The sequence below is a fragment of the Vicugna pacos genome, chromosome 1, assembly GCF_048564905.1.
Source record: "Vicugna pacos chromosome 1, VicPac4, whole genome shotgun sequence".
Lineage (NCBI taxonomy): Eukaryota > Metazoa > Chordata > Mammalia > Artiodactyla > Camelidae > Vicugna > Vicugna pacos.
The window spans coordinates 123,789,698-123,816,683 of record NC_132987.1 but is presented as its reverse complement, the minus strand read 5'-3'; the positions used below and the strand labels follow the sequence as shown (position 1 = coordinate 123,816,683).

At 60.3% G+C, this 26,986-nt stretch overlaps 1 protein-coding gene across 5 annotated transcripts; it reads left to right on the top strand.

Annotated features, from left to right (window-relative positions):
* The first annotated feature begins 3,109 nt into the window (after positions 1–3,109).
* SLC19A1 (solute carrier family 19 member 1) lies at positions 3,110–26,677 on the top strand. Of its 5 annotated transcripts, XM_072970420.1 has the most exons (8): positions 3,110–3,177; positions 6,795–6,916; positions 7,521–7,917; positions 8,249–8,488; positions 12,523–13,282; positions 13,353–13,545; positions 16,034–16,175; positions 23,735–26,677. In XM_072970420.1, exons 3-8 carry the CDS (start codon positions 7,909–7,911, stop codon positions 24,002–24,004), a joined length of 1,614 nt encoding a protein of 537 aa, XP_072826521.1. In that variant the 5' UTR covers positions 3,110–3,177; positions 6,795–6,916; positions 7,521–7,908; the 3' UTR covers positions 24,005–26,677. The 5 variants fall into 5 exon arrangements, with proteins under 5 accessions (XP_072826521.1, XP_072826534.1, XP_072826517.1 ...); XM_072970433.1 differs by lacking the exon at positions 3,110–3,177 and having other exon boundaries at positions 3,281–6,916; positions 7,521–7,895; XM_072970416.1 differs by lacking the exon at positions 3,110–3,177 and having other exon boundaries at positions 3,281–6,916.
* Positions 26,678–26,986: the final 309 nt, after the last annotated feature.

The window sequence follows — 26,986 nt, the reverse complement described above, 5'->3', positions numbered from 1 at the left end:
CCACCTCCGTGTGCCCCACGCGGCCCGTGGGGCCTGGCTCTGGGGGCCCCTCCTGGGCGGCAGCAGTGGTCCTGCCGGCGCCCCCGTGTGCCACGCGCCGGACCCCTCCTGACACCACTGCCGGGCAGAGTGACTCATGAAGGGCTCTTCTTGGCGTTTCCTTGGTTTTGTCTTGGTCTTAGAAATGAACTTAAACTTCTACTTGCCAATTTCCATAAAACAGAGGGGAGCAGAACTGCATCAAATGACGAGGCTGACGTCGGGCAGAGCGTAGGAGCTCCAGGTGGGGGCAGCCTGGGCTCCCTGCAGGTGCCCCCTCCCTCAGGACGTGGGTCCCCCCCGCCCCCCCACCGTGGTCTCTGTCAGTGGTCCTGCGCAGGCGCGGGGGCTGCACTCAGAGGCCGTCCTCCAGGACATTCGTTTTTACTGTTTTTGGTCAAATTGACCAGTGCCATGTGATTTTAATTTTTTGAGGAATTATAGTTTCGATTTTAAAAAATCAAAATTTACTTGCTTTCCAATTAATAGATCTCTGCTTTTCTCATTATTTCATCCTACTTCCTTTGGTTCGTTTTGTTTCTTTTAGGTTCTGGTTTCTGAGTTAACTTGGGCTTCTTTCATTTTAACAGCAAAATCAGGACATGATAAACATCGTTTAACAGGAATGCTCCTGGGGCGCTTTGTCTGATGGTGGTGGGTGTCACCTAGGTGAGCTTGACTTGCTCTTTGACCCCACGACAATGGTTGGAAGAACCACTGAAATTGTTTAGCCAGTCAGGGTGGGCTGCACTTTTTTGTATCGTTAATACTTAGTTTTATGGAGTTGAGACCTGGGAAGGTGGCCTAAGCGATTTTTCATTTTTTTGAAATCCATTTGAGCTTTGATTTGCACTTTACCTTGGGTCATCTTTTAAACGTTTCTATGGGACTTTAGAAAAAAATGTCTTCTATCTATGCGTGCTGCAGTTTATATAAAAAATAAAATCAAAGTCGTTCACAGTGGGATTTAAGTCTTCTTTATGCTCGCTATGTACGTTCTATGTCATCTCCCCTCCAAGGCTGCTGTGGCCACATTTTCCTTGCGTGTTTCTGTATTTCTGCACAAGATGGTGTCACTCTCAGAACTTCTCCACCAGGCCATGTCTGAGTGAGAGGCAGGAGTGCACAGGCAAGTCCCACCTCAGCGCACAACCTCCAACCAGGTTATCGCCTGTCATCCTCTGGCTGGAGCCAAGGGGTGGTGACCCGCCCCTGGTCACGCGCACCTTCCAAAAAGACCTCTGCTCCCGGCAAGTCTCACCCTGTCTGCTCCTGTCCTGACACAACCCCAACACCAACAGAGGCTCCGTGACCCTGGGGTGGAGGTGAGGGCACCCAGGCATCCATCCATCCCACCCCCGCCAGGGCCCTGGAGGTGCCCTGACCCTCACGTCTCTCTTCCTGTGAAGTCGCCTCAGTCCTTCCGATACCCTCATCCGAGTCTTCAGGTACCAGAGATGCTAGTGCGGATTTTTTGTGAAAGATGAATGGATATGCAGGACGCAGGACCCTTGGGGCCTCTCCATCCCCGCAGACCAGTGCCTCAGGGTCAGAGCCCAGATCCCTGGCCTGACCCTGGGGCAGACACGTCCTTGGGTGCCTCTGGGGGAATCTTCCTGGAAGGTGCTTGTTGGGGTGCCTCTGGCACTGGTGTGTGCGCATGTGTGCGTGTGTCTATGTGTGTTGGCATCTGGTCTCAGCTTTGCTTCCAGAGGTGATGGACAGCACCGTGATGGAGGCCTGGGCGGGGAGGGGGTTGGGGAAGGCATGGTCCATCCCACTTGCCTTCCAAGCCACAGGCCATAGACTCCCCGAGGGGTCCTGACACTGGGGTGGCCAGGGTGTGCTGGGTGGGTTCATGGCCCTGCGTCCCTCCAGCACTGAGCACGGGCCTGGCCTGGCCCTTCCCCCCACCCCCATCTCTGTCTCTCAGTCTCTAGCCCTCCCTCCTCCCTGATCTCACTCAGCAGAGGTCACCTGGGCTCCTGTCCCCCCTCCCCCTCACCATTGGGCATTTTGCAATCGAGGAATCAGCTCCTTGCTTCTCCACCCACTCCTCAGCACAGCTCAAGGCCACTCCCAAACGCTGTCCCTTGGCCACTGTGTCCTGGCAGAGCCGGAGGGGCCTGGGCAGGAGCCAGAAGCCTGGATGAGCCCACCTTCCACCTTGTGAAGCCTGGGAGGAGCCCCTGCGGAAGACTGGGCACCGTTGACCCCCCAGGAGGAGCCTCTCTCAAAGTTCTCCTCCGGAGGAGGGGGGCCCCAGAGCTGGACGCTGGCAGGCCCGCCTAGGTAGCAGTGGGCAGACCCCTCACTGACTTAACCTGCCTCCCTCCAGAAGCCGAGCCCCCCGTGTCTGGCTGGAGTCCCACATGATCTGATGTGTTACACACCTCCGGGAGCCGATAGAATTCTGAGGCAAACACCCGACCAAATATGGGTCAGGGTGACCCACAGAGGCAGCTGCGTGGGGGCAGGGGGACTTCTGTCCTGCCTGGCGCAGTGACCAATGTTCCTGGCTTGAGTTTGCGGCTGGCTAGGGAAGGCATGGCTCTAAATGAACCTAAAAGAAAAAGTACACGAACTTCTTGCTCAGGACGGCGGGCGTCAGGCTGCACAGAAGTCAGGGGGCCGGCGCTGGTCCAAAGGGGCGGTCACAGCTCCGGGGTGCCTCTGTCCAGGTCTGGTCCGGGAGGCCTCCAGCACAAGGCAGAGCTGTGACCAGCGACCAGAGCCCGGCGCTGCGTGGGTAGGCACGAGAGGAGGGCGAGGAGACCGGGAGGGAGCTGCGCGGTGCGGTGAGGGCTGCGACGGGACCGTGGACGCTCCGGGAGTGGCAGGCTCCCCGAGCAGGGGCGTGTGACCAGGGGACGGCGACGGGGTGGGCTGGAGTAGGGGCTGAGTCCGGAGTCGCTGGGGCGCAGGGCGAGCGCGCGGGCTGCTGCGCCGGTCCGATGCCGATCGCGGGGGCAACCGTGCAGAACGTGTCCGAGATCCTGCACGGCGTCCGCGGTGACGCGTGGCGGGGGCGGGACCAGGTGAGCCCCCTCCCCCTGCCTCCCGGAAGCGAGCGGCGCGGGGCATTGTGGGCACTGTGGTCCCCTCGTGCACCCAGCGGAGGAGGCCGGGAGCGCACAAGTATTCGGGCTGCGGGGGTCTCCGAAGAGCGCAGGGACGCGCGGGCCAAGGGCGGAGGGGAGCGCGGGGGGAGGGCGGGGCGCACGGGAGCTTTGGGGCCCCGGAGGAACGCAGGGTGCATGGGCTCTGAGAGCCGGGGTGGGCGCGGAGGCGTGGGCGGGGGCTGCCAGGCCCGGGGAAGCGCGGGGTGCATGGACTCCTGGTGCTGGGGTGGGCGCGGAGGTGCAAGCCAGGGGCTGCGGGGCCTGGGGTGGGCGCGGTGGCGCAGGCGCGGAGAGCTCTGGGGTCCTGGAGGAGCGCGGGCTGCGTGGGCTCCTGGTGCCGGGGTGGGCGCAGGGTGCGGGCGGTGCGTGCAGGGGCCGTGAGTCCCACGCGCTGTCTCGTGCTGAGTGGGAACCCTGGCGCCTGCTCCGAGCCTCTGTCACCTTTGGTCTCTGCGCACGTGCAGAAGTCCCTGGTGCGCTTCTGGTCTCCAGCCAACTCGTTGTTTCCTGCGCCCAGAGTCTGTAGGCATCAACAACTTCCCCTTGGAGCAGCCCTTGGGTGGTTGGAGCCAAGCCCTGGAGGTTGTCCAGGGCAGTGGGACACTTATACTCTACCCTTGGAGAACTGTTCCCCAAGTCCTGTCTGAAGTGCTTGTCCTGGAGAGTCCAGGGGGTGACCAGGCACACACCTGTGTGTGTGTGTGTGTGTGTGTGTGTGTGTGTGTGTGTGTGTATGGAATTCCTCACCATGTCGGCCCCACTCTCAGGTCTTAGGATCCGAGTTAGGATCTGGGCCGGCTCAGAAGAACATGCAGATGCATCTAGAAGCTGTTTTGCAGGCTGCCCAAAGTGCAGTCAGATAGTCGTCGGCGCTACCTGCTGGGCGCCCTGCTAAGCAGTGACTAGGTGCCCCCTCCTACGGGAGACTGGAGGGCTCTCCTGCAGCCCGATGAAATCAGCAGGACTCCCTCCCTCTGCAGGTGTGGGATCCAGGTGCCCAGACCCCAGGGGTCCCTGGTGGCATCTCCCTCTACCTCACCCTGATGGACTGTGTCACTCAGCCTCTGTGTCATCTTGTGTTGTCACATCCTTACTTTCAGAGGGGGCTTTGGTGGGTTTAATAACCCCAAGTATTAGAGTTACCTGTGCTGGGCAGACATGACCAACACCTCCAGGGTGCTTTAAACCTGTGGGTTGGGTGTCCAGAGCAGTCCTGCCCGAAGGATTTTAGTTTACTCTTTGGAACACAGAACTTTGTTATCTGATCTGGGCAGGCAGGGCTTAAGGCTTTTCTCTTTCTTACTAGGAATGTTAACTGAAGAGAGAGGTAGCTGCTTAAAAGCACCTAATGAGAGAGATGCTGTTTGCTTTTTTTTTTGATCTTGGGCCTCAGGCCTTCCCCCGTGCTGGGGGGCGGGGCCAGGGGCACAGCTGGTGCTCCCCCCAGGGCAGGTGCAGGGGGTGATCTGAAGCGGCCGGAGGTTAACCGTCAGAACTTTCTCCTGATGGTCCTCGTCCTCCCCTTGACCCTCCTGGCTGGCCAGCGGTACTTCCGTCGGTTGCCCTGAAGAGGCCTGAACGAGCACGGGGCCGGGCTGGGGTCCGGACACTTGGGGTCCAGCCTGCCCTGCCGCCTGATGCTCCTGAGCTCGGCCACCTCACTCGCCCTCTGTGCTGTTTCTGCGGCGGTGAGCACCTGGCTGGGTGCCTCCACCTCCCCTTCCCGGGCAGCATGTGTGGAAGCGGACTTTAGTCCTGGCTCTGGTCGCTGACCACGTCGCCTGCAGAGCTGTCACTACACTCACCTCACGTGAGGCACATGAATGAACAGAGAGATGATTCCGGAGGCCAACAGTCACCACCTGGAATGCGGGTGGAGACCCCGGCTTCTGCGCCTGCCCTTTCTCTGCACCCCCGTCGTCCCACCCCAGGTCCCCGCACTTGTGGCCTTTCCTCCTGGTGGTGCAGGGTGAACAAGCCCTGCCGTTCTGGGTGGCAGTGTGCTACTGGGATGGGGCTGAGCCCCTCCCCGTGACCCTGTTGTCCAGCCCGTGGGCACACGAGCTGGCTGCCCCCGACCTGTTTTAGAAGTTTTGGAAAGTGCGTGCAGCGATGCCGAGCCAAGTGTGGGTGACGCATGGGAGAAACGCCCGCATGTCCCGAAGTGGCCCGAGCCTCCTGTCCCTGGGGTGTCTCTTTAGTTCAAATAAATGCCATTGCTCCCAGCTCCACGTGGTGGCGCTGCTATGGCCACGGTGCCAGCCACTCCAGCCCCACTGTTCTCTCTTATGTGGTGCCTGGTGGTGGCTTTTCAGCCCGTGAGGGTGACTGGGATCTGCCTCAGGTGCCCCTGCAGTGGGGCCTCATCGGCGGGGAGCCAGGTGGAGCTGGTGAGGGAGGCCTAGGACCGTGACCCTGCCCCCACCCCACCCCCGAGTTTAGAGGAGGGCCTCCTATGGGTGGAAGGGACAGGGGTTTTTTAAACAACACTCAGGAAAAACTTGAAGCAGGAATGAATGAAAGGGGCCATTTCTGCAGGGAGCCCCTCGAGGGCCTGGCCCCTTCCGTGCTTCTCAGCGTCTGCCCTGCTGTTCTGCCCCCCGGCACCGGGCAGGATGAGGCTCTGGGGGTCACTAGGCCGGACACGGGGCTGTAAGTTCTCTAGGACAGGCAGCTGCCTTTGACCAGGGCGGGCATCTCCACTCACATTCTTGGAGAGTGGGTCCCTGGCAGCCGGGCTGAGGGAGAAAGAAGCAGAGGGAGCTTCAGTCCCTCCTGGCATAGTCGATGGGCCTGGTGAGTGTGCCTGCCCCCGAGGGCCTGGGGGGAGCTGCCTTCCTGCAGAGACCCCTGCCCGGAGCCTGTCCTGAGGCAGCGGTTCCTTGAGCAAACATTTACAGAGACGGCAGGTGGAGGGCTCCCCGTGTGTGCCTGGGAGACTTGCCAGCCAATAGGCTGCAGCCCAGAGGCGAGACCCGTCTGCATATGAGCCCTGGGTGAGCCCTCGGCCCTCAGCATCCTGTGATCCAAGAGCAGAGGCGGCCAGGAGGCTGGGGGTGGGGGCGCCCTCCTTCCTTCCAGCTGTCTTGTGACTCAGGAGGAAGGTGGGGAGCTCCTACACTGAGCACTTTATGGTCGGGTTGCAGGGATGGGACTGGAGGGACAGCCTGTGAGGTCCAGCACTTGATGGGGTTGGCCCTGAGGTGGGCTGGGAGGGAGTGCAGCTTGCAGGTTGACCTGAGGAGACGGCTTTGGGTGCCCTAGGGGAAGCCCCACCTCCTGCTTGGCTCCCTGGGCGTCTGCAGACACTACAGAGCTCCTCAGCTGGTACGGGGCTCCCTGGCCCTCGCCCGGAGTGGTTCCTTGCGTATCCGTGCTTCTGGGGAGTGAGGCGGTCTCCACTGCATGGTGGTGACCCTGGGGGATCCTGGGGCCCGTCTGAGCCTTGGTGGGGGCAGGCTGCGTGCTGGCGAGAGATACCAGCAGGTGGAGCGCCTATCACTGAGCAGCCGGGAGGCCCGAGGCAGCCTGTGTGGGCGTGCCTGGGGCCGTGCTGGGGCGCAGAGTCCGTCCGCCCAGGCTGTGCCCCAGACCTTCAGACAAGCTTCTGACAGGCTGTCACTGTTGTCTCAGAAGCGCCGCCTCAGGGTCCAGGAGCCGTCAGAGTCCAGGACGTAGCAATGAAGATGGCAGTGTGCTTGCCTGGCCCTGGGGTCTGGGACTGCTCCCGCTGCCCCGGGATTTGGGGGCACCAGGTATGGGAAGTTCCCATCGCCCCGTAGATGATACCTTTCAGGGCCAAGTGCAGGGGTCCCCTGAGCCCCTGGGGGACAGGGAGGGTGGGACCCCCTCCTGGGGACCCTGGGCTTGGTAAGTTCTTGGCTGTTCACCCCAAGCCGAGTGCTGGGTGCTGAGCTGGTGAGTGCGGGTTTCCCGGCGTCCAGAGAACGGCACACCTGGAGCACAGGGTGAACGTGGGGGGGTCCTGGGGCTGGAACGGTGGGCGGGGCGTGTATGCACCCTTCTCTGAGGCCGCGCCCCTCCAGCCGTCTCTGAAGCTCCCAGGGGCTCAGAAACACAGGCCAAGGAAAGCAAACCTCCGAGTCTCTGCTGGAGCCGCTTGGCCTGTGTGCCCTCTGGGGGTGCAGGGGGAGGCGGGTTCCAGCCCTTACCCGGCTGGTGCTTCACTTGGCCCGTGAGGACTCAGGGGCTGTCCTAAGACCCTGTAACTCCTGGGCCACCGTTGCCCCCTCACGCCTACCTTGCCCCTCCTTGTAGCCTCAGAGACAAACCCACCAGCCCCGGCTTCTTGGGTTTTCCTGCTGTTAACCCTCCACGCCCGTTTTCCCTGAGTCATAGAAATAGACATAGGAGCGCAGAAGGAGGAAGCAGTTCTGCTCATCTGACCATAGTTCCCTGAACTGAGGCCCGGGCCTGTGTTGAAGTCGTCAGACGCTGGCATGAAGTCTCGCTCTCCATCGGTGGACCTGGGGGGCCTCCGCCCCCATTGCTGACCCAGGGCTGTGACCAGGAGTGTGCCCACCAGGCGCCCCAGCAGGGCCCCTTCCTGCCGCATCCTCTGGGCCTTCCCGGGGGCGACGGCTTCTCCAGCTGCTGCGTCCGGCACTTGGATGCGCCTGGTGCTGTGGCACTGACGCAGGGACCCCGGGCACCGGAGCAGGCTGACAGACCTGGGGAGGGCAGTGTGCGCAGCCCCGCAGCCTCGCCCCTGCTGTGAGCACTTGAAATGAGTCACGTGTTGCCAAGGAACTGGATCTTGACTGTGTTTGGTTTTTAGTAATGTAACATTTTCTGGCCTCACATGGTTGGTGGCTGCCATCTGGGGAACCCCTGAAGGTGGTGACAGCCAGGTCTGCATGGACCTGGCACCTGGACTGTTAAAAGCCCCGGGCTGGGAACGGGTCTGGGGCCTGGGGGCCCTCTTGCCCTCTGGCATGTTGGATCCCTATTGAACGACAGGGCGGGCGGTGGGCGGGGAGCTTTCAGCTGAGTTTCCCGGGAGGCGGGTGGGGGGAGGCAGCTTGGGCTGTTTGCTGAGCTCCGCTGACTCCGCCTCTTCTCTCCAGGTCCCGCGTCCCCTCCCGTCTCCCGCAGTGTTGCGCCGGGGGCCTGGCGGCATGGCGCTCTCGGGCCGGGAGGCGGAGAAGCAGGGCCCCGCAGAGCCCCGGCCAGGCCGCGAGCCGCAGTCCTGGTGGTGCCTGGTGTCCTACCTGTGCTTCTACGGCTTCATGGCTCAGATGCGGCCGGGGGAGAGCTTCGTCACGCCCTACCTCCTGGGCCCCGACAAGAACTTCACGCAGAAGCAGGCACGTGGGCGCCGTGCTGGGCGGGGGGGGGGGGTGCAGGCTGCAGGTGCTGGGGCTCCACGCCAGCCCCGTGGTCACCTTCACCCCAGGCCGCTTAGAGCGAAGGCAGGTCCAGCAGAGGAGTCCGTGGGGCTCTGAGGGACGAGCGAGAGCGGTGCCCCCCGCGGGCTGGCCCGCCTGCCCAGAAGCCCCCGCCCGCCTGCCAGGCACTTGCTCCCAGCAGAAGCCGATTTGCCCAGAGAGATTACCGAAGGGATTTTCCTTCTGCTCAGCAGCAAGGACACAGGGTCTCACTGAGACCTGACTAACAAGCCCACGCAGGACGTGAGTCTCAGGTCGCACGCAGAACAGAAGCAGCGCAGGTGGTGTCCCCGCTGGGATCCGTCTCCATAAAATAAAACAGAACAGGACGCAGCGGCTGGTGGTTGATGGAGCGCATGGTCAGGGCTCTAGTCCGAGTCCCGGTCACCACCCTGCTTGTCCTGCCTGAGGACCCACCCGCCCCCCATGGCGGGGTCCCTGGCTGCCTGTGCCGTTTGCTCCCTGGGCCACACACCCTCGCCCCCAGCTCCTTCTGTCCCCTCCCATATGGCCACTGGTCCCCACACCCCATGTCCTGGCGCTGGACCCCACCTGCTGGGCCCACCTGCCACCTGAGTTCTCCAGGGAGCCCCTGCCTGTCTCCGTGGCGAGAGCTTGGCCCCCAGCCCTCAGCAACCCCAGAATTAAGTCACATGGAGGTGCCGTGCAGACGAGGCCTGTCCCCTCTAAGTAGCCCTCATGGGAAGCAGATAGGCTTCCAGCTGCATGTGTGTGAGTGCGTGCCACCCCCGGCCAGCACAGCTGCCAGAGGGGTCACTTCCCAGGTGAGCCCGGGTGGGGGGCTCTGCCCATCAGCTGGGACAGGCAGGGCCCTCGGGTTGCCTCCTGTGCCCCCCAGGCCCTGGCCTCCTCCTCGGAGCCACCGTCCCTCACACCCGGGCTCACCGATTGGCCAGACAGCCTGTGTCCCCGGAAAAGCACTCTGTCCTTAAAGGGGCTGTCATCCCACCACTGCGACTACTCAGGAGTGAGCCCGTGGGTGGCGCTCTGGTAAAATAATAGGAAAATCTCCAAAGCCAAAGAGCGACGAATCCCGCCTTCCTGCCCTCTCAGGTTACACATTAGCTGATCAGGTGGTAGGTTTCAGAAACTAAGCCGCCCACCAGGCTTCGGACGTGACCGCAGGGGCGGCTGAGGCCGGTCCTGGGGGAGCCTGGGGGTCCGGGCCACTGCTGCCACCTCACCCACACGGGTTCGGGCAGGTCCCGCCTGACTCTGGCCAGGTGGCATCAAACCCCAAGGGGCCCACCCTGTTCCAGGGTCCCCAGGGGCCTCCAGCTCATCCTCCCCAGGCAGCGCCACTGCACGTTGCTGCCCTGTGGTCCCCAGGTCGAGCCTTGCTGCCTCTGCGGTGGGTGCCCGGCTTCTGACTCCCTCGCGCCAGCGTGGCGAGGCGAGGCGCTGTTGGACTTGTGCCCACCTGATGGGCAGCAGAAGGGTCTCTGGCCACTGGAGGAGCTGCGTCTCCTTGATTTTGGCCCTGGTCCCGCGTCCCCGGCTGCCTCTGGTGCATGGCCTCCACCGGCCTGCCCTCTCCCTGTGGGGCTCCTGGCGCTGGCGGAGCCGGACTGCACATGTGCGGGTGCCTCTGGTCTGCACCAATCCCCTCGCTTTGCGTCAGGAGACCCCTTTGCTGCAGCTTCGTGTTTTAATTCAGCCAGAGTTTGCTTCTGGTTTGTGCGGAGCCTTGGCCTCCCCAGGTTCACGAAGCACCTCCCGGAGGGTCCCAGGCTTGCTTTTGCTCCTTTGAACCTGTGATGCGTCTGCATCCAAGCTGCTGGGCGGACTCCCAGCCCCACGGGCCCGCCTCCACTGTGGCCCTTCCATTCCTTTCTGGCCCGCGGCTGACCCTCCCCCCATCTCTGGTGGGGCCATGGAGTATCCTCGTGACAGCCTGTCCTGGCTTGCTCACTTGTCAGGCAGGACTCAGCGCCCCTCTAGGCGCCCCAGGTGTTGGCTCCTGGACACCGCTCCTCTTGGAATTTGGAGTCACCTGTGCCCTGGCCCTGCCTGCTCCCCTCAGAACCCCCGGCACCCCTCCTTCTGCCCCGAGCCCCACCCCCACTCGTCCTGGCTGCTGTGTGCCCCTGCCGAGCCTCCTGACTGAAGCCGCCTGGGTCCCGATCTTGGCACAGCTCCCGACTTCTGCCTGTCAGCCCGACCCGACCTGTCCAAACAGAGGTGTTGGGAACGTGGCCCAGTGATGCAGGGCGGAGGCCAGTGGGAGGCCAGCCTCGTGCCACTTGACAGACGCCACGTACCCCAGGGTCTTCATGGGCACCGTGCTCCCAGCAAGTCCCACAAGCGTGATGTGGATCAGACTCCCGCCTGGCCCGAGGCAGCCAGCCCCAGGAAAGCAGATCATGGAATGCAGAGGAGGGAGTGGGGAGGCGGAGGAGGAAAACTGGCTGGCCTCCCGCAGCACTGACCCCACGGTGCCGACCCCGAAACCTTGCAGCTGAGCAAGCCATCTGCCAAGAGGTCTCACCAACTGAGGGGCTGTTAGATGTTCCTGGAATTTTCCGTAAACAGGGTCCAGCCCTGCAGCTGGCCCCGAGGCTCTGGGACCAGAGCTGAGCAGTCAGCTTCCCGCGAACCCCGTGGACCTGCCCCGAGGCTGTGCCGGATGTCCTGGGGACCTTCAGTGCTCAGTGTTCTGGGGGCCGCAGCCTTTCAGGTCAGCCCTGCCTCCTGGTGGGCCCGTGGGTCAGGAGGCCACCTGGCAGAGGGCCTGGGCAGGAGGGCGGGCTGCCTCGCAGCCCTGCAGGCTGTCTCCTCCCTCTGAGAGCCCAGGGAGGCCCAGGGCTCACCTGATGCTACCCCGGGGCTCAGGGCAGGGTCAGGTGGGCTTAGGAAAGGTAGGTGGACCCCCCTGGGCCTCGGGAGGAGCTCCGAGCACAGGGCACCTTCAATGTCCATCCCCTAGAAATGGGGCGAGGCCGAGAACTGGGCCTCTCCTGAGCTGGTACTGGTGCTTGCAGAGTGGGCCTGGGGTGGTCCTTCCCAGGCCACCAGGGGGACATCTGGCTCTCGCCCTGGGTGCGTCTGGCTGTGCCCCTGCCCTGCATAACCAGGAGGGAGTGTCCTGCCGGGCTGGCTCCGTCTGTGTGGAGAACTGAATGGTCGAGGCTGTGGGCAGCTCCCCTGGCGAAGCCAGGAGTCCTGGCCCCATCAGGACGCGTGTCCTAGTTTGCCTGATGAGTGGGGGCGAGGGCCCAGCCCTGCCTGTTGTGTGGCCAGTGTGGGGTGGCTGTGGGGCCCTTCTCCCAAGTGTCCCTTGTGCTGTCCCCTCCTGTCCCCTGCCCTCCTTTCCTCTGTCATTCCTTCCCTTCCTGCGTGTTCTGCATGACCCGTCCTGTGAACTCACCCTTTGTATTCCTGGCCTCTTCGCTGCCCCTCGCTTTTGCCTCTCCTCCCGTGACCGAGGCGGCCATGTCAGTGCGAGCGCGACTTGGTTATGACTCTGTTTTCCTTGCTGTTAGACTCATGTCGTTAGGTGAGATCACATCATGTTTTAGTCTCATTAAGACAGCTAAGTCTGGATTCGCACGACAACACGTAATTACCAATGATTCACAGGGTAATTGCAAGCTCTCTGTAGGCAATTGTGTCCTCACTCTGTGTGGTTTACAGTGGGAGTCTGCAGGTGTCAGTACTGAGCTGCTGCGTGAGAAGCAAGCCCGTGGGGGTGGGTTCAGGGCAGAGCGTGGTTTGGGGGTCAGGCTTTTCCCTGGCTGCCCTGGATGGCCCGAAGGGGCTGCACATTTTCAGAGGCTGGCGCCCATGGCGTAGTTCTGGCAGGGGGCCACGTACAGGGCACAGGGGGCAGTGGGGTGTGGGCGGAGCTCTCACGTGGCAGGTGGCTGGAGCGTCAGGGCGGCCCCCAGGCCGGGGTCACGAGCCTCCATGTCACGAGCCTCCGTGTCACGCAGGTCACCAACGAGATCACGCCGGTGCTGTCATACTCCTACCTGGCCGTGCTGGTGCCCATCTTCCTGCTGACCGACTACCTGCGCTACAAGCCGGTGCTGCTGCTGCAGGGTCTGAGCTACGTGTCCGTGTGGCTCCTCCTGCTGTTCGGCTCGTCCGTGCTGCACATGCAGCTCATGGAGCTCTTCTTCAGCATCACCATGGCCGCCCGCATCGCCTACTCCTCCTACGTCTTCTCGCTCGTGCCCCCCGCCCACTACCAGCGCGTGGCCGGCTACTCGCGGGCCGCGGTGCTGCTCGGCGTCTTCACCAGCTCCGTGCTGGGCCAGCTGCTGGTCACCATGGGCCGCGTCCCCTTCTCCACACTCAACTACATCTCGCTGGCCTTCCTCACCTTCAGCCTGGTCCTTGCGCTCTTCCTGAGACGCCCCAAGCGCAGCCTCTTCTTCAACCGCAGCGCGCCCACCGAGGCCTCGCCCTCCGAGCTGGACCAGATGAACCCGGGCCCCGGCCAGCCCGCGGGCGGCAAGCCCGGGCCCGCGGCGGCCTGGCGGGACTCGGCCCTTGCGCGCATGGTCCGGGAGCTGGGCCACAACCTGCGGCTGCCGCAGCTGCGCCTCTGGTCCCTCTGGTGGGTCTTCAACTCCACCGGCTACTACCTCATCGTCTACTACGTGCACATCCTGTGGAACGTGGTCAACCCCACCATGGACTCCACGAGGGTCTACAACGGCGGGGCCGATGCCGCCTCCACTCTGCTCGGTACGCCCACCCGCCCCGCCCGCCCCGCCGCCCCCGAGGCCAGTCGTGACGCGCTCGTCTCCCCGCACAGGTGCCATCACCTCCTTTGCGGCGGGCTTCGTGAAGATCCGCTGGGCGGTGTGGGCGAAGCTGGTCATCGCGGTGGTGACTGTGGTGCAGGCTGGGCTGGTCTTCCTCATGTACAGGACAGACAGCATCTGGCTGTGCTACATGGCCTTCGTGCTCTTCCGCGGTTCCTACCAGTTCCTGGTGCCCATCGCCACGTGAGTTGGGCGTGCGGGCGGCCGTGCGGGCGGCCATGCGGGTGGCCGTGCGAGGGCCTGGGGCCTGGCCGAGTGCGAGCAGATGGAGGTCGTGTGCTGTGTGTATCGAGAGGCCTCCTTCCAGAAGGTTCCGGGGGAGCAGCAGGAGCGTGTGCTGGGCAGTGTGGAGCGGCGTCTGGTGTGGTCCCAGTCAGCCGGGAGGAGCGTGAACCCTGGGCGCCCTTAGCCAGGGAGCCACTTGTCCACAGCACCTCCTGTCCCAGCCACTGTAACCTCACGGCTAGACAAGGAGCCCGGTCCGTGTGGATGTCCCCTGTTCTCCCCCCGAGCCACTCACTGTCCACAGGGACCAGACTTCGGGAAGCCCTTCCTCCCAGCCTCCGGGCCCTGCATCTGAGTTCCCATCTCAGGTAGCCCTGTGGCCCTTTTGAGCCTGTCCACTCCCACTCTGGGCATGGTGGCTCATGCCCAGGAGTGACCGGGTGACCCAGCTGGCCTTCTGCCCAGGGTGGCTCTTCCCCTGGTGCCCTTGCATTCCTCATGCCCCTGGGGGCACTCCTGCACCCACCCAGGGACGTCCCAAGAGCTGCCCGCTGACCTGTCTGTGCCTTCCAGAACCTTCCTCAGCCCACGTCCAGCTGACTCCTGCCCTCTGTGTGACTCTCTGAACCAGACCTCTCAGAAAGCTGCACACGCATGCTTCACGTGTTCACACCACACGCGTGTGTTTATCCCTCACACGTGTGTTTATCCCTCACACGTGTTCATGTGCAGTCATGGACACAGCATACACGCTCACACTGCTAGCTCCTGGCAGGTGGCCTGACTCCCTTGTGTGGCCTGGCCTTCCATCCTCCCCTCCTGTCCACCCTTCCCCCGGCTTTCTCAGCCTGTGAATGTCCTGGAAAGCACTTCCTTTGGTCGCTCACTCCCCTCTCCTGTCATGTCAGCCTTGTGGGAGGGGCGCCAGGACCCCAGGTGTTCCACTCCCTTCTCTCAGGACCACCTAGTGTCCTGACTCCTGTTAACTGTAAGCACCGTAGGTGTGCGTGGTGGAAAGATCAGACAATGCAGGAAAGGTCAAGTCGGATACAGAAGAGATCAAATGGGACACAGAAAGGCGTAAAGAGGACGCGTCCTCCTCAGACCCGGGTCCTGACGCTGACACGTGGGGGTCACTCTGCACCCCTGCCCCGCACGTAGCCGCGTGGCTCCGTCCGGAGCGCGTGCGTAGTTGGGCCTCTTGGTGATGGACCTGCCCTGATAGTTTCCTAGGACAGACGACACTGAAGCCACTTCCTCTCACCTACATTTTCCTTCCCAAATTCTGATAATGGCCTCAGGCAGGTCCTAGCAGGTATTGGTGAGGTTAAAGGGCATGCGCTTTAGAAGGAGGGTGGCAGAGATGTCGCAGGTGCCCGCCTGGCCAGTGCGCAGCCCCGGCGGGTGTCGGAGGGTGGCCGGGGCCAGTCGTCTTTCCCTAGTGACGGCAGGGCTGGCTCCCCGCTGGTGTCGTGGCCAGTTTGTGTCTGTGGGTTCTTCTTCTGCTGGGATTCCTTTTTTCCCTGTTTATCTGCAGTGTGCTTATCTCCATATGTGATAGGAGCTTCTGTCACAGACGTGACCCAGTTACTGTGCCCTCAGTCCCACTTCCGGGCTGGAGGAGCACCATCTGAAACCACCTGTGGGTGGCATGGCGTTCTGCCTGTGCCGGCGGGACCTGGCCCGGCTCCAGCTTCCCAGCAGTGAATCTGTCGTCGGGGCCCCTGACCCGCTCTCTTCTCACCATCCGTGTGTCTGTCTGTGACCCTCATCCTGCCTTTTCGTGTATTTCTTGGCCCCCCCCCCCCGCCCTCTCCACCCCAGCAGAAGCTCCTTGGCCTCGGTCGTTCTCTTTAAGGACTTCCTTGGGTATTTTTGTTCGGTTTTGTTTTCAGAACTTTAGAACATTTCTTGTCCGCTTTGTTTTCTCAGGCACTCTGGGGATTCTAATTCGAAGTATGTTCAAATGTTAATTTCTTTGCTGAGGACTGGAAGCTCTGAGCATATTAATTCCTCCGGCTTTCCTTCTTTGTTTTCCTGTTCTTTCCCTAATTGACTGAATCATTTAACGACCAAGGACTTTGAGTTTTCCTTGTGCTCTGTCTGTGCCTGGGTTCTGCTGGTATCTCGCTCCCACGAGGGTGATTTTCTGAGACCTCTATACTGATTATGACTTACTCCGTCCCACAGTTACTAGAGGACTTTACCCGTCTTCCCAAGGTCGCATTTTGGACTTGGTTTGTGAGTTGTTGTGGGAGAGGTGCCCAGCTGATCTAGCCAGTCACCTGCAGCCTCAGCAAGCTGGCTGATCACTGGACCACACGGCAGTTCTCGCAGCCACTGGCGGCTCGGGAGTGCCTCTCCGAGCTGGGTTCCTCTGCGCCTGAGGTCGGTCTTGCCCCTCACTGGGCTGGACCCCTGACCACGGCCTACTCTTCCTGTCCAGTTTTCAGATCGCGTCTTCTCTTTCTCACGAGCTCCGTGCCCTGGTCTTCGGAGTCAACACATTCCTCGCCACCGTTCTCAAGACCATCATCACCCTCATCATCTCGGACAAGCGGGGCCTGGGCCTCCCGGTCCACTCTCAGGTGAGCCCCGGTGTCGGGCTCACTTCCTCCAGGCGGGCAGCCTCTGGGGGGATGTCCTGGCCTGGCCTCTAGGGGCCCACCCAGCCAGGGGTGTTGCCTCTCCCCGGCACCCAGACCACAAATCTGCTGCAGGCTGGGCATCTCCAGCCGGACCCTCTGGCCTGAGTGGGAGCAGGAGCAGGAAGGGAGAAGCCCCAAGCAGGGAGGGAAAGGTCAGGGGCAGGGGCCACAATCTGGCTGCTGCAGTGCCGGCCTGTGCGGCTGCTGCCTGGGTCCAGGCAGGACATGGTCGAGTTCAGTTAGGACGCCGGGGCCTCCGAGGCTGGCCCAGGGCAGGTCCCTCGGCAGGCGTGCTCACTGGCCCTGGGTGTCCCCCACACGGGCTGGCATCCCGCCGTGCTGCCCCAGCCCATGTCCTCGTGCCAGGCCTCTGCCTGGGATGGGCCCTGGTGCTCGTGACTGCCGTTTGTCTCCTCTGTGGAGGGCCGGCGAGGGTGGAGCTGGCGAGGCTGGTGTTGGCGTGTGTGGCCCCTTTCCAGGCCCCTCGTCTGACCCTGGGCAGGTTCTCTGCCTTCTGGAGAGTTTGAGAATTCCTGTCTGCCGTGAGACTGGGGGGCACTCACTGTGTGACTCCGGGTGGCTCCAGCCAAGGCAGGACCTCTCGGAGTGCGCTGGAATTTGCCAGCGGACAGGCCCACAGCAGGGCGGGGCCCGGACTCCCCAGGGGCCATGCTGCCCCGCCCTCCGCTGTGGGCGCGGCCTCCTCTGCTGGGAGCCTGGGCCTCACAGGGGCTCAGTCGACCGCGTGGAGAAGTCCTGGCCTCTGTCCAAGGGTCCCTGCCCTGATGGCCCTAAGCTGGCCAGAAGGGGCGTTCTGAGCAGGAGAGACTCTTGCTTGGAGCCAGCTCCCGGGGCAGGGTTTAGAGGTGCCTTTCAGGGAGAAGCCTTGCAGCCTCTGGCCCTCTGTCCATGCAGGCAGGCAGGTCCTGGCTCTGCTTCTCCAGGCTCACCGCCCCCAGTCCCCAGGCCGGAACCGGGGAGTGTCCAACCAAGCAGGGTGGGCAGAGCGCCCCGTGGCCACGTGGGCTCGGGCCACGGTTGCGTGTGCAGCTGCGCCTGTGGGGCAGGGGCTGTCCTGAGGGCACGGCCCTGCTGTCCAGGGACGGTGGGTTGGAGTCTCCCTCACAGGGGAGAACGTGCCCTGGCCAGTGGGGCCTGGCCTGGCCGCTGTCCGGCACACCAGGGGCCTCCCTTCCCTGGGGCCCCCAGTTGTCCGGGCTCTGGGCCCTGGGGATCCGAGAGGCCCAGGGCTGGGGAGGGTCTGGAGAGCTCTTCCCCACGGCCTGGGCTTCCTTGCCTCCTGTCCCTGGCCCTCGCCACATGGCTGCTTCCGGCCACATCAGGTCAGGCTGACGGCAGTAGATTGATTTTTCTCTGGCTGGTTCGGTTTCCCAGTTAAAAGGTAACTCCAGAAGTTTGTTTGTAGTTGGAAATGCTGGCGGCACCAGAAGGAAGGGTCGTCTCGCTGACCTTCCCTTGTGCAGAGCTGTGCGTGTCCCTGTCCCTCCATCCTCAGGGGTGAGAACGGGGCAGGTGTTCAGACCTGGCGACTGGTGGGGACTGGGACGGAGCATGTGGGGAACTGGCCTGGGCGGCTAAGCTTTATTTTTGGATCATGATAGGCTCACTGGCAGTGTGACCATGGCCACGCCCTGCACTTCCCTGGTGTGAGCACTGCCGTCCCTCCTCCCAGGGCCGCTCAGGCTCCTGTCCGTGGCCGCACCTGACCCACCCCGCGTCCTCCGGGCCCCGTCTCTGTGGTGGTCTCATCTCAAGTGCGGCGTCCGAGGATCCTGCAGTGGGTGGCTTCGGGGCTGCCCGTTGCCCGCTCCCCTCGGGGTGCACGGCGCACGCCCACCCCGTCTCGGTGCTGCCGGGCTGGTTTACCGCTCCCTGCAAACAGCTCTGGGTCGGGGCTGGGAGGGTAGAGCCGCTCCTCACGCTTGCTTGTGGCTTCTGTGAGAGCCTAGGTCTCCGTGCGGCCAGACGCCCGGCGTGCAGGCGCGGGCTCCCACGGTGGCTGCCCGTGTTTTCAGGCCCTGCGGACTGTTTTGCAGGGCAGCTGCCCCGTCGCGCACGTTCTCGTCCGTGTTGGGCGTTGTTGGGTTTCTGCTGAGCAGTTCGGGAAGCTGTGGGGAGATGTTTCCTGTGGTTTTAGGTTGCTCTTTCCTGGGGCCCCCCCGCTGCCGCCGGTCCTTTCTCTTGGGTGAAGTGTTTCTTCACTTCCCTGCCGTTTCCCAGTTGGGTCCTTTTTTCTCGCGCGACTTTTGTTCCCTGTTTGTGTGTTCCGCATGCGAGTCCTTTGTTGGGTGTGTGGTTTGCAGACGGTTTCTCCCATCCGTAGTCGGTCCGTCCTCACGGTCGTCTGTGCAGCAGCTTTAATTTGAGGAGGTCGGAGTTACTCGTTCTCCCTCTTTGGGAGCTCAGTTTTGGTGTCGCACTTGGTGACTCTTTGCCTGGCCCCGGGTCCCACACGCTTTCCCTTAGTTTCTCTGCCAAAGTCGTGTAGTGTCACATTTAAGCCTGTGACCGCTTTTAGGTTCACTTTTGCGCAAGGTGTGAAGTCTGCGTCCGGTTTCATCCTTGGTGGGTGTCCAGTGCCTGCGGCGCCGTCTGTTGAAAAGCCCGGTGCTTTCCCACCGCTTGTGCGCGCCTGTTCCTGGCTGCCCACTACCCTGCTCCGCTGAGCGGGGGGCCCGCCCTGTGCCCCCCGGCCCCCCTGCTGGGGGGAGGGGCTCAGCCCTGAGACCGGGTGCCCGGGTTCTCCAGCTTTTACATTCCTTTTTCAAAATCATCTCAGTTGCTGTCGTTTCTTTGCCTTTTCCTGTAAGTTTTAGAGCCATCTCGCCTGCAGACTTCCTTGCTGGGGCTTTGCTCGGAACCTCACTGAGCCTGCGTCAGTTTGGGGAGGGTGCTGCGCTGAGTGCCCCAGCCTGTGGCTGTGGTGTGCCTCTCCACTTGCTCGGAGCCTCCTCGGTTTCTTTCAGCATCTTGTAGTTTTTCATGTGCAAACACTGTAGTGCTGTGCGTGTTTTGTTAGATTTATACTTGAGTGTTGTTTTTTGAGCAATTGTAAATGGCATGGTTTTAATTTTGAGCTCTGTGTGCTGGAGCTGCCATGACAAAATGCCAGCCTGGGCGGCTCAAACAGCAGCATTTACTGTCTGACAGTCGGGAGGCTGGAAGTCAGAGGTCAAGGTGTGGGCAGGCCTCGTCCCTCCTGAGAACCTCCTCCTCAGCATGCCGGCCGCCGTCCCCTCCCTGTGCCCTCGTGTGGCCTTTCCCTTGTGCGCACGGGCACTCCTGGTGTCTCTCTCTCATAGGGACACCAGTCCTCCCGGATCAGGTCCCACCCTTATGACATCATTTGACTGCCTGTTTGCAAGCACAGTGGGGGCTGGGGTTCCAGCAGGCTAATTTGAGAGTCACAGTTCAGCTCACAACAGTGTCCAAATGCTCACTCTAACGTGTGCAGGCCTCACTCTTGCACTGTTTTGCAGACATTGCGTTTTTACAAATTGAAGATTTGTGGCAACGCTGCATCATCAGATGATGGTTAGCTTTTTTTAGCAATTAAATATTTTTTATTGAAATATGTGCATTGTTTTTAGACGTAATGGTATTGCACACTTAGTAGACTATAGAGCAGTGTGCGCACAGCTCTCACGTGCCCCGGGAAACCAGTCTGTGTGCCTTGCTTCATCGCAGCGTCTGCTCTGTCGCCGTGGCCTGGACCTGGGCCTGCAGCGCCTCTGACGCCTGCTTGCGTCGGACGTGCTTTGGAGCCTGTGTCTTTTCTCGCATGATCTTGTTGAGGTCACACCGGTCACTTCTAGGAGGTCTCTTCTGAGTGCCCTTCATGTGTTTTTCTTGCCTGACTGTGCTGGCTCGAACTTCAGTTGTTTCCTTTCCTCTGCTCGCTTTGGATTTGCTCCACTCATCTTTTTCTAGCTGAGACCAATGCCTTGCGACGCCGTCCCGTCTGATACGTGTGTTTCGTTGCCGTTCACGTCCCTCCCAGCCTGGCTGAGCTGCAGCCTCCAGATTTTGATACGCTGCGTTTCACTTCCGCTCACTCAGCGTGTTTTCCCCTCCCTCCACACTTTCTCTTTGGCCTGTGGTGGTTGCGCAGTGGGCTGCGTGGTTCCAGGTGCTTCCACGTCTCCCTGTGATCCTGCTGTTCCTGACTTCTGCTTTGCGACCAGAGAACAGTCTGTGATTTCAGTCCTTTTCATTTGTGGGGGTTTGCCTCGGGGCCCAGGATGTGCTCTGTCCTGTTACGTGCTCCGTGGGCACTTGAAGACTGGGAACCGCTGATGCGGGCGGCATGCCCTGAAGCTGCTCGGACCCTGCTGCTGGGGGCGCGGTGGTTTGCTCTCTGTCCCCGTGGGTTTTCGTCTGGTCCACTGCTGAGAGGCGGGTACTGACTTTTGCATTTACTGTCGGGAACTTGTCTGTGTCTCCTTGCAGCTCCGTCACGGTTTTGCTTCGCATTTTCGCAGCTCTGTTTGCGGCGTGCACACGCGGCATTGCCGCGTGCCTTGCTGGATGGGGCTCTGCCTGCGGGTGTTCCTTCTCTGTGAAATCTGCCTGATGCTGATATAGCCGGTCTGCTCTCCTTTGATTAATGTTTACACGATGGGTCCTCTTCCATCCTTTCACTTTGAGCCTAACTATATTGTTGTATTTGAAATGAGCTTCTTGCAGACAGCATACGGTCGCCGTGTTTTTTAATCCACTCTGCTAATCTGTTATATAAGGTTTATTTAGACCACTGATATTTAGTGTGATCATTAATGTGTTAGAACTTATGTCTGCCGTTTCATTTTTTGTTTTCCCTTTATTGCCTCTACTTTTGTTTCTGTGTGTGCGTGCGCGCATGTATGTGTGTGCGTCTTTCTCTAGGTTATTTACACATTCTTCAGGGTTTCGTTTTGGTTTCTGCGTTGTGTTTTTGAGTGTATCTCTTGGAATCGCTTTTTTGGTGGTTGCCTTCCGTGTTAAATGGCTAGTTGGAGTGCAGAATTGAGGTCTCACCTTCGTGTCACTTTCCCCTCCAGGGTTCATAGTCCGAGTGTCTTACTTCCTCCACGTGCCGTCAGAGCCACCTGAGGCGAGGCTGCAAGCTTTGCTTCAGGATCACGCATTTAGGAAACCACAGAGGTGGGCGTCTGTCTACCAGCAGTTTTACTCACTGTGTTCTTTCTCCTTCCTGATGTTTCAAGCTTCCTTACTATTTTCTTTCTGTTTAGAACATTCTGTAGCCATTCTTTTAGGGCAGGCCTGCTGGTGACAAATTGCTCTCTTAGTTTTTCTTCATCTGAGAATGTCCTGATTTATTTTTAACACCTGAAGGACATTTTCAATGGAATAGGCTTCTGGGTTAACAGTTTTTTCTCTCAACAGTGAAAAATGTGTCATTTCCTTGTGACCTTCCTGGTTTCTGATGAACAATCCACTGTCATTCTAATTTTTCCCCCTAAGGTGTCATTTTTTTCCAGCTACTTTCAAGATTTTTCCTTTTTCTTCTTCTTTGTGCTTCGCTTTCAAAATTGGAACATGGTATGTGTTGGTATGCTTTGTTGGGGGAGTTGTCCTGTTTGGGGTTCCTTCAGGTTCTTGACTCTGTGGCGCATGTCTTTTGCCAAATTTGCAAAGTTCTCAGCCATCTTAGGTACTTTTCAGCCCCCTCCTCTTTCTCTCTTCTTGTTTTACTCCCATGACGCAGTGTTACATCTTGTATCATACAGTCCCCTAGAGAATGAGGCTCTTTTTTTTTTTTTCTTTTCTTTTCTTTTTTTGGTCTGCTTTCTCTCTGTTGTTCAGACTTGGTGATTTCTGTTGTTCTGTCTTCCAGCTCCATGCTGCTGTTGAGACCGTTTGCTGAGTTTTCATTTCGGTTATTGTATTTTTCAGTTCTAACTTCTCCTTTATCTCTTCTATTTTCTGAGATTTGTTTTTCATTTGTTTTAAGCATGTTTGTTATGATCTTTTGAAGTATTTCTATATAGCTACTTTTAAATCATTCTCAGGTACTTTAAAAATCTCTGTCACCTTGGAATTGATGTCTGCTGATTGTATTCCATTCACTTAGAGGTCTTTGTGATTCTGACTATGCTGAATGACTTTTTTATTGAAACCTGAACATGTTGAGTCCTATGTCACGAGAACCTGTTAAGAGGTGTTAATTTCTCTGTCTTACCTGGCTCTTGCTGACACTGCCCTGGTGGAGGGGAGGGGGCATGCACCTCGATACAGCCAAGTGGTGGGGACGTCCGGGTCCCCTGCTCCGCCCTCCTCACACTGAGGGGTGGGTGGGGGCTCCTCCTTCCTGCTGGTGGGGATGGGAGGTCCAGCCCCCATGTGACCTCCAGTGACACCACTGGGGGGAGGGGCATTCTCACAGCTGCTGCCAGCTGGTGAGAGTCCTGACACTGCCAGGGAAGGGACACCACCTTGTGGGAGTGGAAGTCCGAGCTCTCCTAGTGGTCTCTGCAGGGGGAGCACTCCGTCTCCCCACCAGGCCGTGACCACCTCTACCTGACAGGGGTGGGGGCTTCATTATAGCCTGGGTCGTGAAGGTGGGGTCTGGCTGGAGTAGAGTGGCTCCCGGCTCTCAGTGTCCTGTCCTGCTGGGCGGTGTGGTCCGTCTCCTGGTCCTTCAGCCAGAAAGAGCTACTTTTGTTGTTTTTCTTCCTGTGTCTGGCATTTCTTGTTTGCTGGCTTCCTTGGGTCCTTTTAAAATACACGCAGCAGAGAGAAAAAAGCCCAGGGAACACAGTGCTGTTGCCTCGGGCTTCCGGGCGCTGGTCTGCCCCGCCCGCTCTCAGCGTCACCTTCCCACGTGTGTGCTCTGTGCTCTTACCTGGTTCGGGCATACTTGGGGGAGGAACAGACAAGACGCGCCAGCTGCATCCTCCTGGAAGCAAAGTCCCTGATGGCTCGTTTCCTGGTTTTTCTTTTGAAAATGAACTTTCTTAGAGGGGCCAAGTGTGCCGGTGCGGAGGGGCTCCGGGAGACCACCAGGGAGCAGAGATCTGGGGCTGTGGGCAGGACTCATGTCCAGTCTGGCCCACAGGCAAGGGAGACCACCCTGGACCCCTGCCCCCAGCGGCCTGAGGACCGGGAGGGACATTCCTGCGAGCAGCGCTGGTGGGCGGCCTCACTGGTTGGGGTGGACGTGGCTCTGTGCAGGCCGTGGGGCCCTGGCCAGGCGACCTGGGCTGCCTGTCCTCCACCAGACTGCACTGTGCAGGACGTGCCTGCCTGCGCGGGTGTCCGGGAGGACTTGGCCCCAGAGCAGAGCACACGTTGCTGTCAACAAATTGATCACAGTGCCCTGGGGCAGATCGCAGAGCACTGGGTGTGCGGACTGCTGAGTGAGGGGACGGGCTGGGCCTGCTCCCGCCCCCGTGACCCCCGGCGCCCAGCCTTGTGTCCCCGCGGCCATTGAGTGGGGTCTGGTGTGTCCCGCCCTCACTTTGCCCTCTCTGTTCCAGTTTCTCGTCTACTTCATGTACTTCCTGGTGCTCTTTGTCGCCTACTTCTTCGCGGCCGTGCTGGTGGGGCTGCAGCACCTCCGACGGGGCAGCCACCAGCCCCTGCCGCCAGCCCAGGAACTGAGGAGCCCCGTGCAGGAGAAGGCCGTGCAGGACGGGGCCCTGGGCAGCCTGCAGCCCGGAGCCCGGCCCCTGGCCCCGGAGGATGGCTTGGAGGCCGTGGGGCCGGTCTCCCCAGAGCAGAGCCAGCAGCCCGAGGCCAAGGCCTGACCCTCACCCACCTGAGCTGCTCTCCTGGCCCGCCCGGGCCGCCAGGTTCCTGACGCCAGAGGCAGCCCGAGCTTGGGGTCTTGACCTCTCAGCCAACACGTGCCTGCAGCCGGGTTTTCGTCACCGTCCAAATTCCAGTGTTGAGATGGTGGAGCCAGTGACTGGCGGGCCCCGAGTGGTCTGTCCCCGTGGCCCCCACCTCGAGGGCCACCCACCTCAGCGGGGAGCCCTTGGCTGGTCCCGTGGCAGCCCGAGCCTGGCACCCCTCAGCCCTGGCTCTCACCCTGGCCGTGGCCCACCCGCGGCCAGGGATACTCGGCCAGCTGCCTGGCCACCACGGGCTAGTTTGCTGTCACTGCCTACACGCAGCCAGTAGTGGGGCTTCACGTGCCCACCAGGCCTCCCCGCCTTGGGAGGCAGGTCCCACTTGTCCTCAGGAGCAGGCAAGGTGGTCCCAGAAGGCAGCCTGGGGCCCTAGCCCCCCACAGGGTGTCCTGGACCCCGCAGGCAGGGGGAGAGCCCTGTTCCTGGGCTCATGGCTAAACTGAGATGTTTCTAGTCGTCCAGGTGCTTGCAGTTTAGATGATTCTCTGTTCCTTTTTTAAAAAACCTTGTATGAGAACCCTCGTTTGGAGTGTTTCTCGGGGAGAAGCCAACATGGCGGGTGGCGGTGTCTCCCGTTGGTGGAAAGCAGCCCAGGCTCCTTGGTCCCGCTCTTCCCCTCAGGCCCCCTGTCCCTCCTTCGCACCTGACGTGGGCTGACATGATCTGCCTCAGACGCCCAGAGGGGCCTGGCCGGTGCCAATGGGCACTGCCACGGGGCCTGGAGCCAGCCTTGCTTCCTGAGATGCAACGCAGCCTGCTTGTCCCCAGATGCGTCATTCGGGCTCCTGACTCCATGTGGCCCATCGGGAGGCCAGGAGAGGTCCCCGCCCCGCCCCCAGCCACAAGCAAGGACCCACACCCTGTCCTGAGCTGAGCCCTGCCTGTCCCATGACCTCAGCCCTTGTGCAGGGCAGGGTCCCCCGTACAGAACAGGTGCTGCGCCAAGTTCAGAGCAGGACCCTGGGCGGAGGAGGGGCTGCCGGACCGGGGTCCTCTGGGGTCGCCTTAGGCGAGGGGGGCATCTCGGACACCCGATGGGTCCGGAAGGAGGCCCAAGTCACGGCCAACGGTGGGGGCTGCGCAGGGCAGGTGCCCCCTAGGCTTGTGCATGCAGGCTTGCACAGCCACCCCAAGGCCCTGTGGAAAGGGGCCACGTGGAGTCCAGGGTCCCAGCTCCGCACCCCTCCATGCCTGGAAAGCTGGCGGGGCTTGATGGGGAGGGGGCTCGCCTCTGGCTGCTGGCCCCAGGAGGCGGGCTCTGCTCTGTGCCCCTCCCCCTGCCCCCCCACCCCTACCCCACCAGCACCCTCCTGGCAGTGGGTGGTCGGCGCCGGGTCCTCCAGCTCCACCTGCTCCCTCTGCAGCCTCCCCACCACCGCCAGGGCCCCGCGCTCGGCCTCTGCCAAGCTGACGTTTCTCTTGCTTCCGAGCTCCTAGGGCATCAGTGCCCACGACCTCTTGGAGTCAGACATGTCCTGGGCCCCAGCGAGCTGCAGCAGCCGTGGGGGAAAGCGGCGCAGGGTCCGGGAGCCCAGGGTACAGACCATCTGCATGGCTCTGACAAGCCTGTGAAGACTGCTAGCCACCCCCAGGGAGACACTGAGAGAGAAGTGGCTGTGTGTAGGGCACATCCATGCACACGTGTGTACACCCATGTCTGTCTCATGCCGCTGTACACCTGCTCACATCTGTGCGCCTCTGTGTATACCCACGTACACCAGCACACCCCGCTGTACGTCGCACATCCGTGTGCCAGCGCCCCTACGTAATCTGTGGGTTCTACAGCTGAGGATTCAACCAACCACAGCTTGAAAATATTTTTTAAAAATTCAAGAAAGTTTCAAAAACCAAAACTTGAATTTGCCATGTGCTGGCCAGTAAGTACCTGGCCTTTACATTGTATTTACAACCATTTACGTAGCATTTTTATTGTATTAGGTATTGTAAGTAATCTAGAGATGATTTAAAGTGTATGAGAGGACATGGCAACAACATAAATGTCCATCTGAAATACTAAATACTAAATACTAAATACTAAAAGTAGACTTACCCTATGATCCAGCAATCCCACTCCTGGGCGTATACCCAGAGGGAACCCAAATTTGAAAAGACACCTGCACCCCAGTGCTCACGGCAACACTATTTACAACAGCCAAGACATGGAAACAGCCTAAATGCCCACTGACAGCTGACTGGATGAAGTACCCGTGGTGTATGTACACAATGGAACACTACTCAGCCATGAAAAGAATGAAGTAATGCCATCTGCAGCCACATGGATGGATCTGGAGATGATCATACTGAGTAAGTCAGAGAGACAAATATCATGGTATCACTTATGGGTGGTACAAAAAAAAAGATACAAATGACCTTGTTTACAAGACAGAAGCAGACTCACAGACACAGAAAACAAACTACAGTTACCAAAGGGGGAAAGGGGGAGGGATAAATTGGGAGTTGGCAGATACAAGCTACTGTGTACAGAATAAACAGGTCCTGCTGTCCAGCACAGGGAGCTGTATTCAATATCCTGTCATTAAACATAAGGGAAAAGAATCTGGAAACGAATATGCGTGTGACTGAGTCTCTTTGCTGCACATCAGAAACTAACACAACATTGTGAATCAACTAGACTTCAATTTAAAAAATTAGGAAAAAAGTATGTGGGAGGCTGTGTGTAGGTTATATGTAAATACCACACCGTTTTATATAAGGCCTTGAGCACCTGGGGTTTTGGCATCCACGGGAGTCCTGGAGTCAGTCTTCCACGGATACTGAAGGAGAGCTGTTTACCTGAACACCGTGCAAATCCACACGTATCTGTGTGTACCCGAGTGCACCTGCACACCCGTACTCCTCCTGTAGGGTTGCCTGGCT

Excerpts from the sequence above, each read along its gene's own strand:
- SLC19A1 (XM_072970420.1), top strand. Across the intron at positions 8,489-12,522 it reads AGAACTTCACGCAGAAGCAG|GTCACCAACGAGATCACGCC; the intron begins GCACGTGGGCGC and ends CGTGTCACGCAG. Across the intron at positions 13,283-13,352 it reads TGCCGCCTCCACTCTGCTCG|GTGCCATCACCTCCTTTGCG; the intron begins GTACGCCCACCC and ends CTCCCCGCACAG.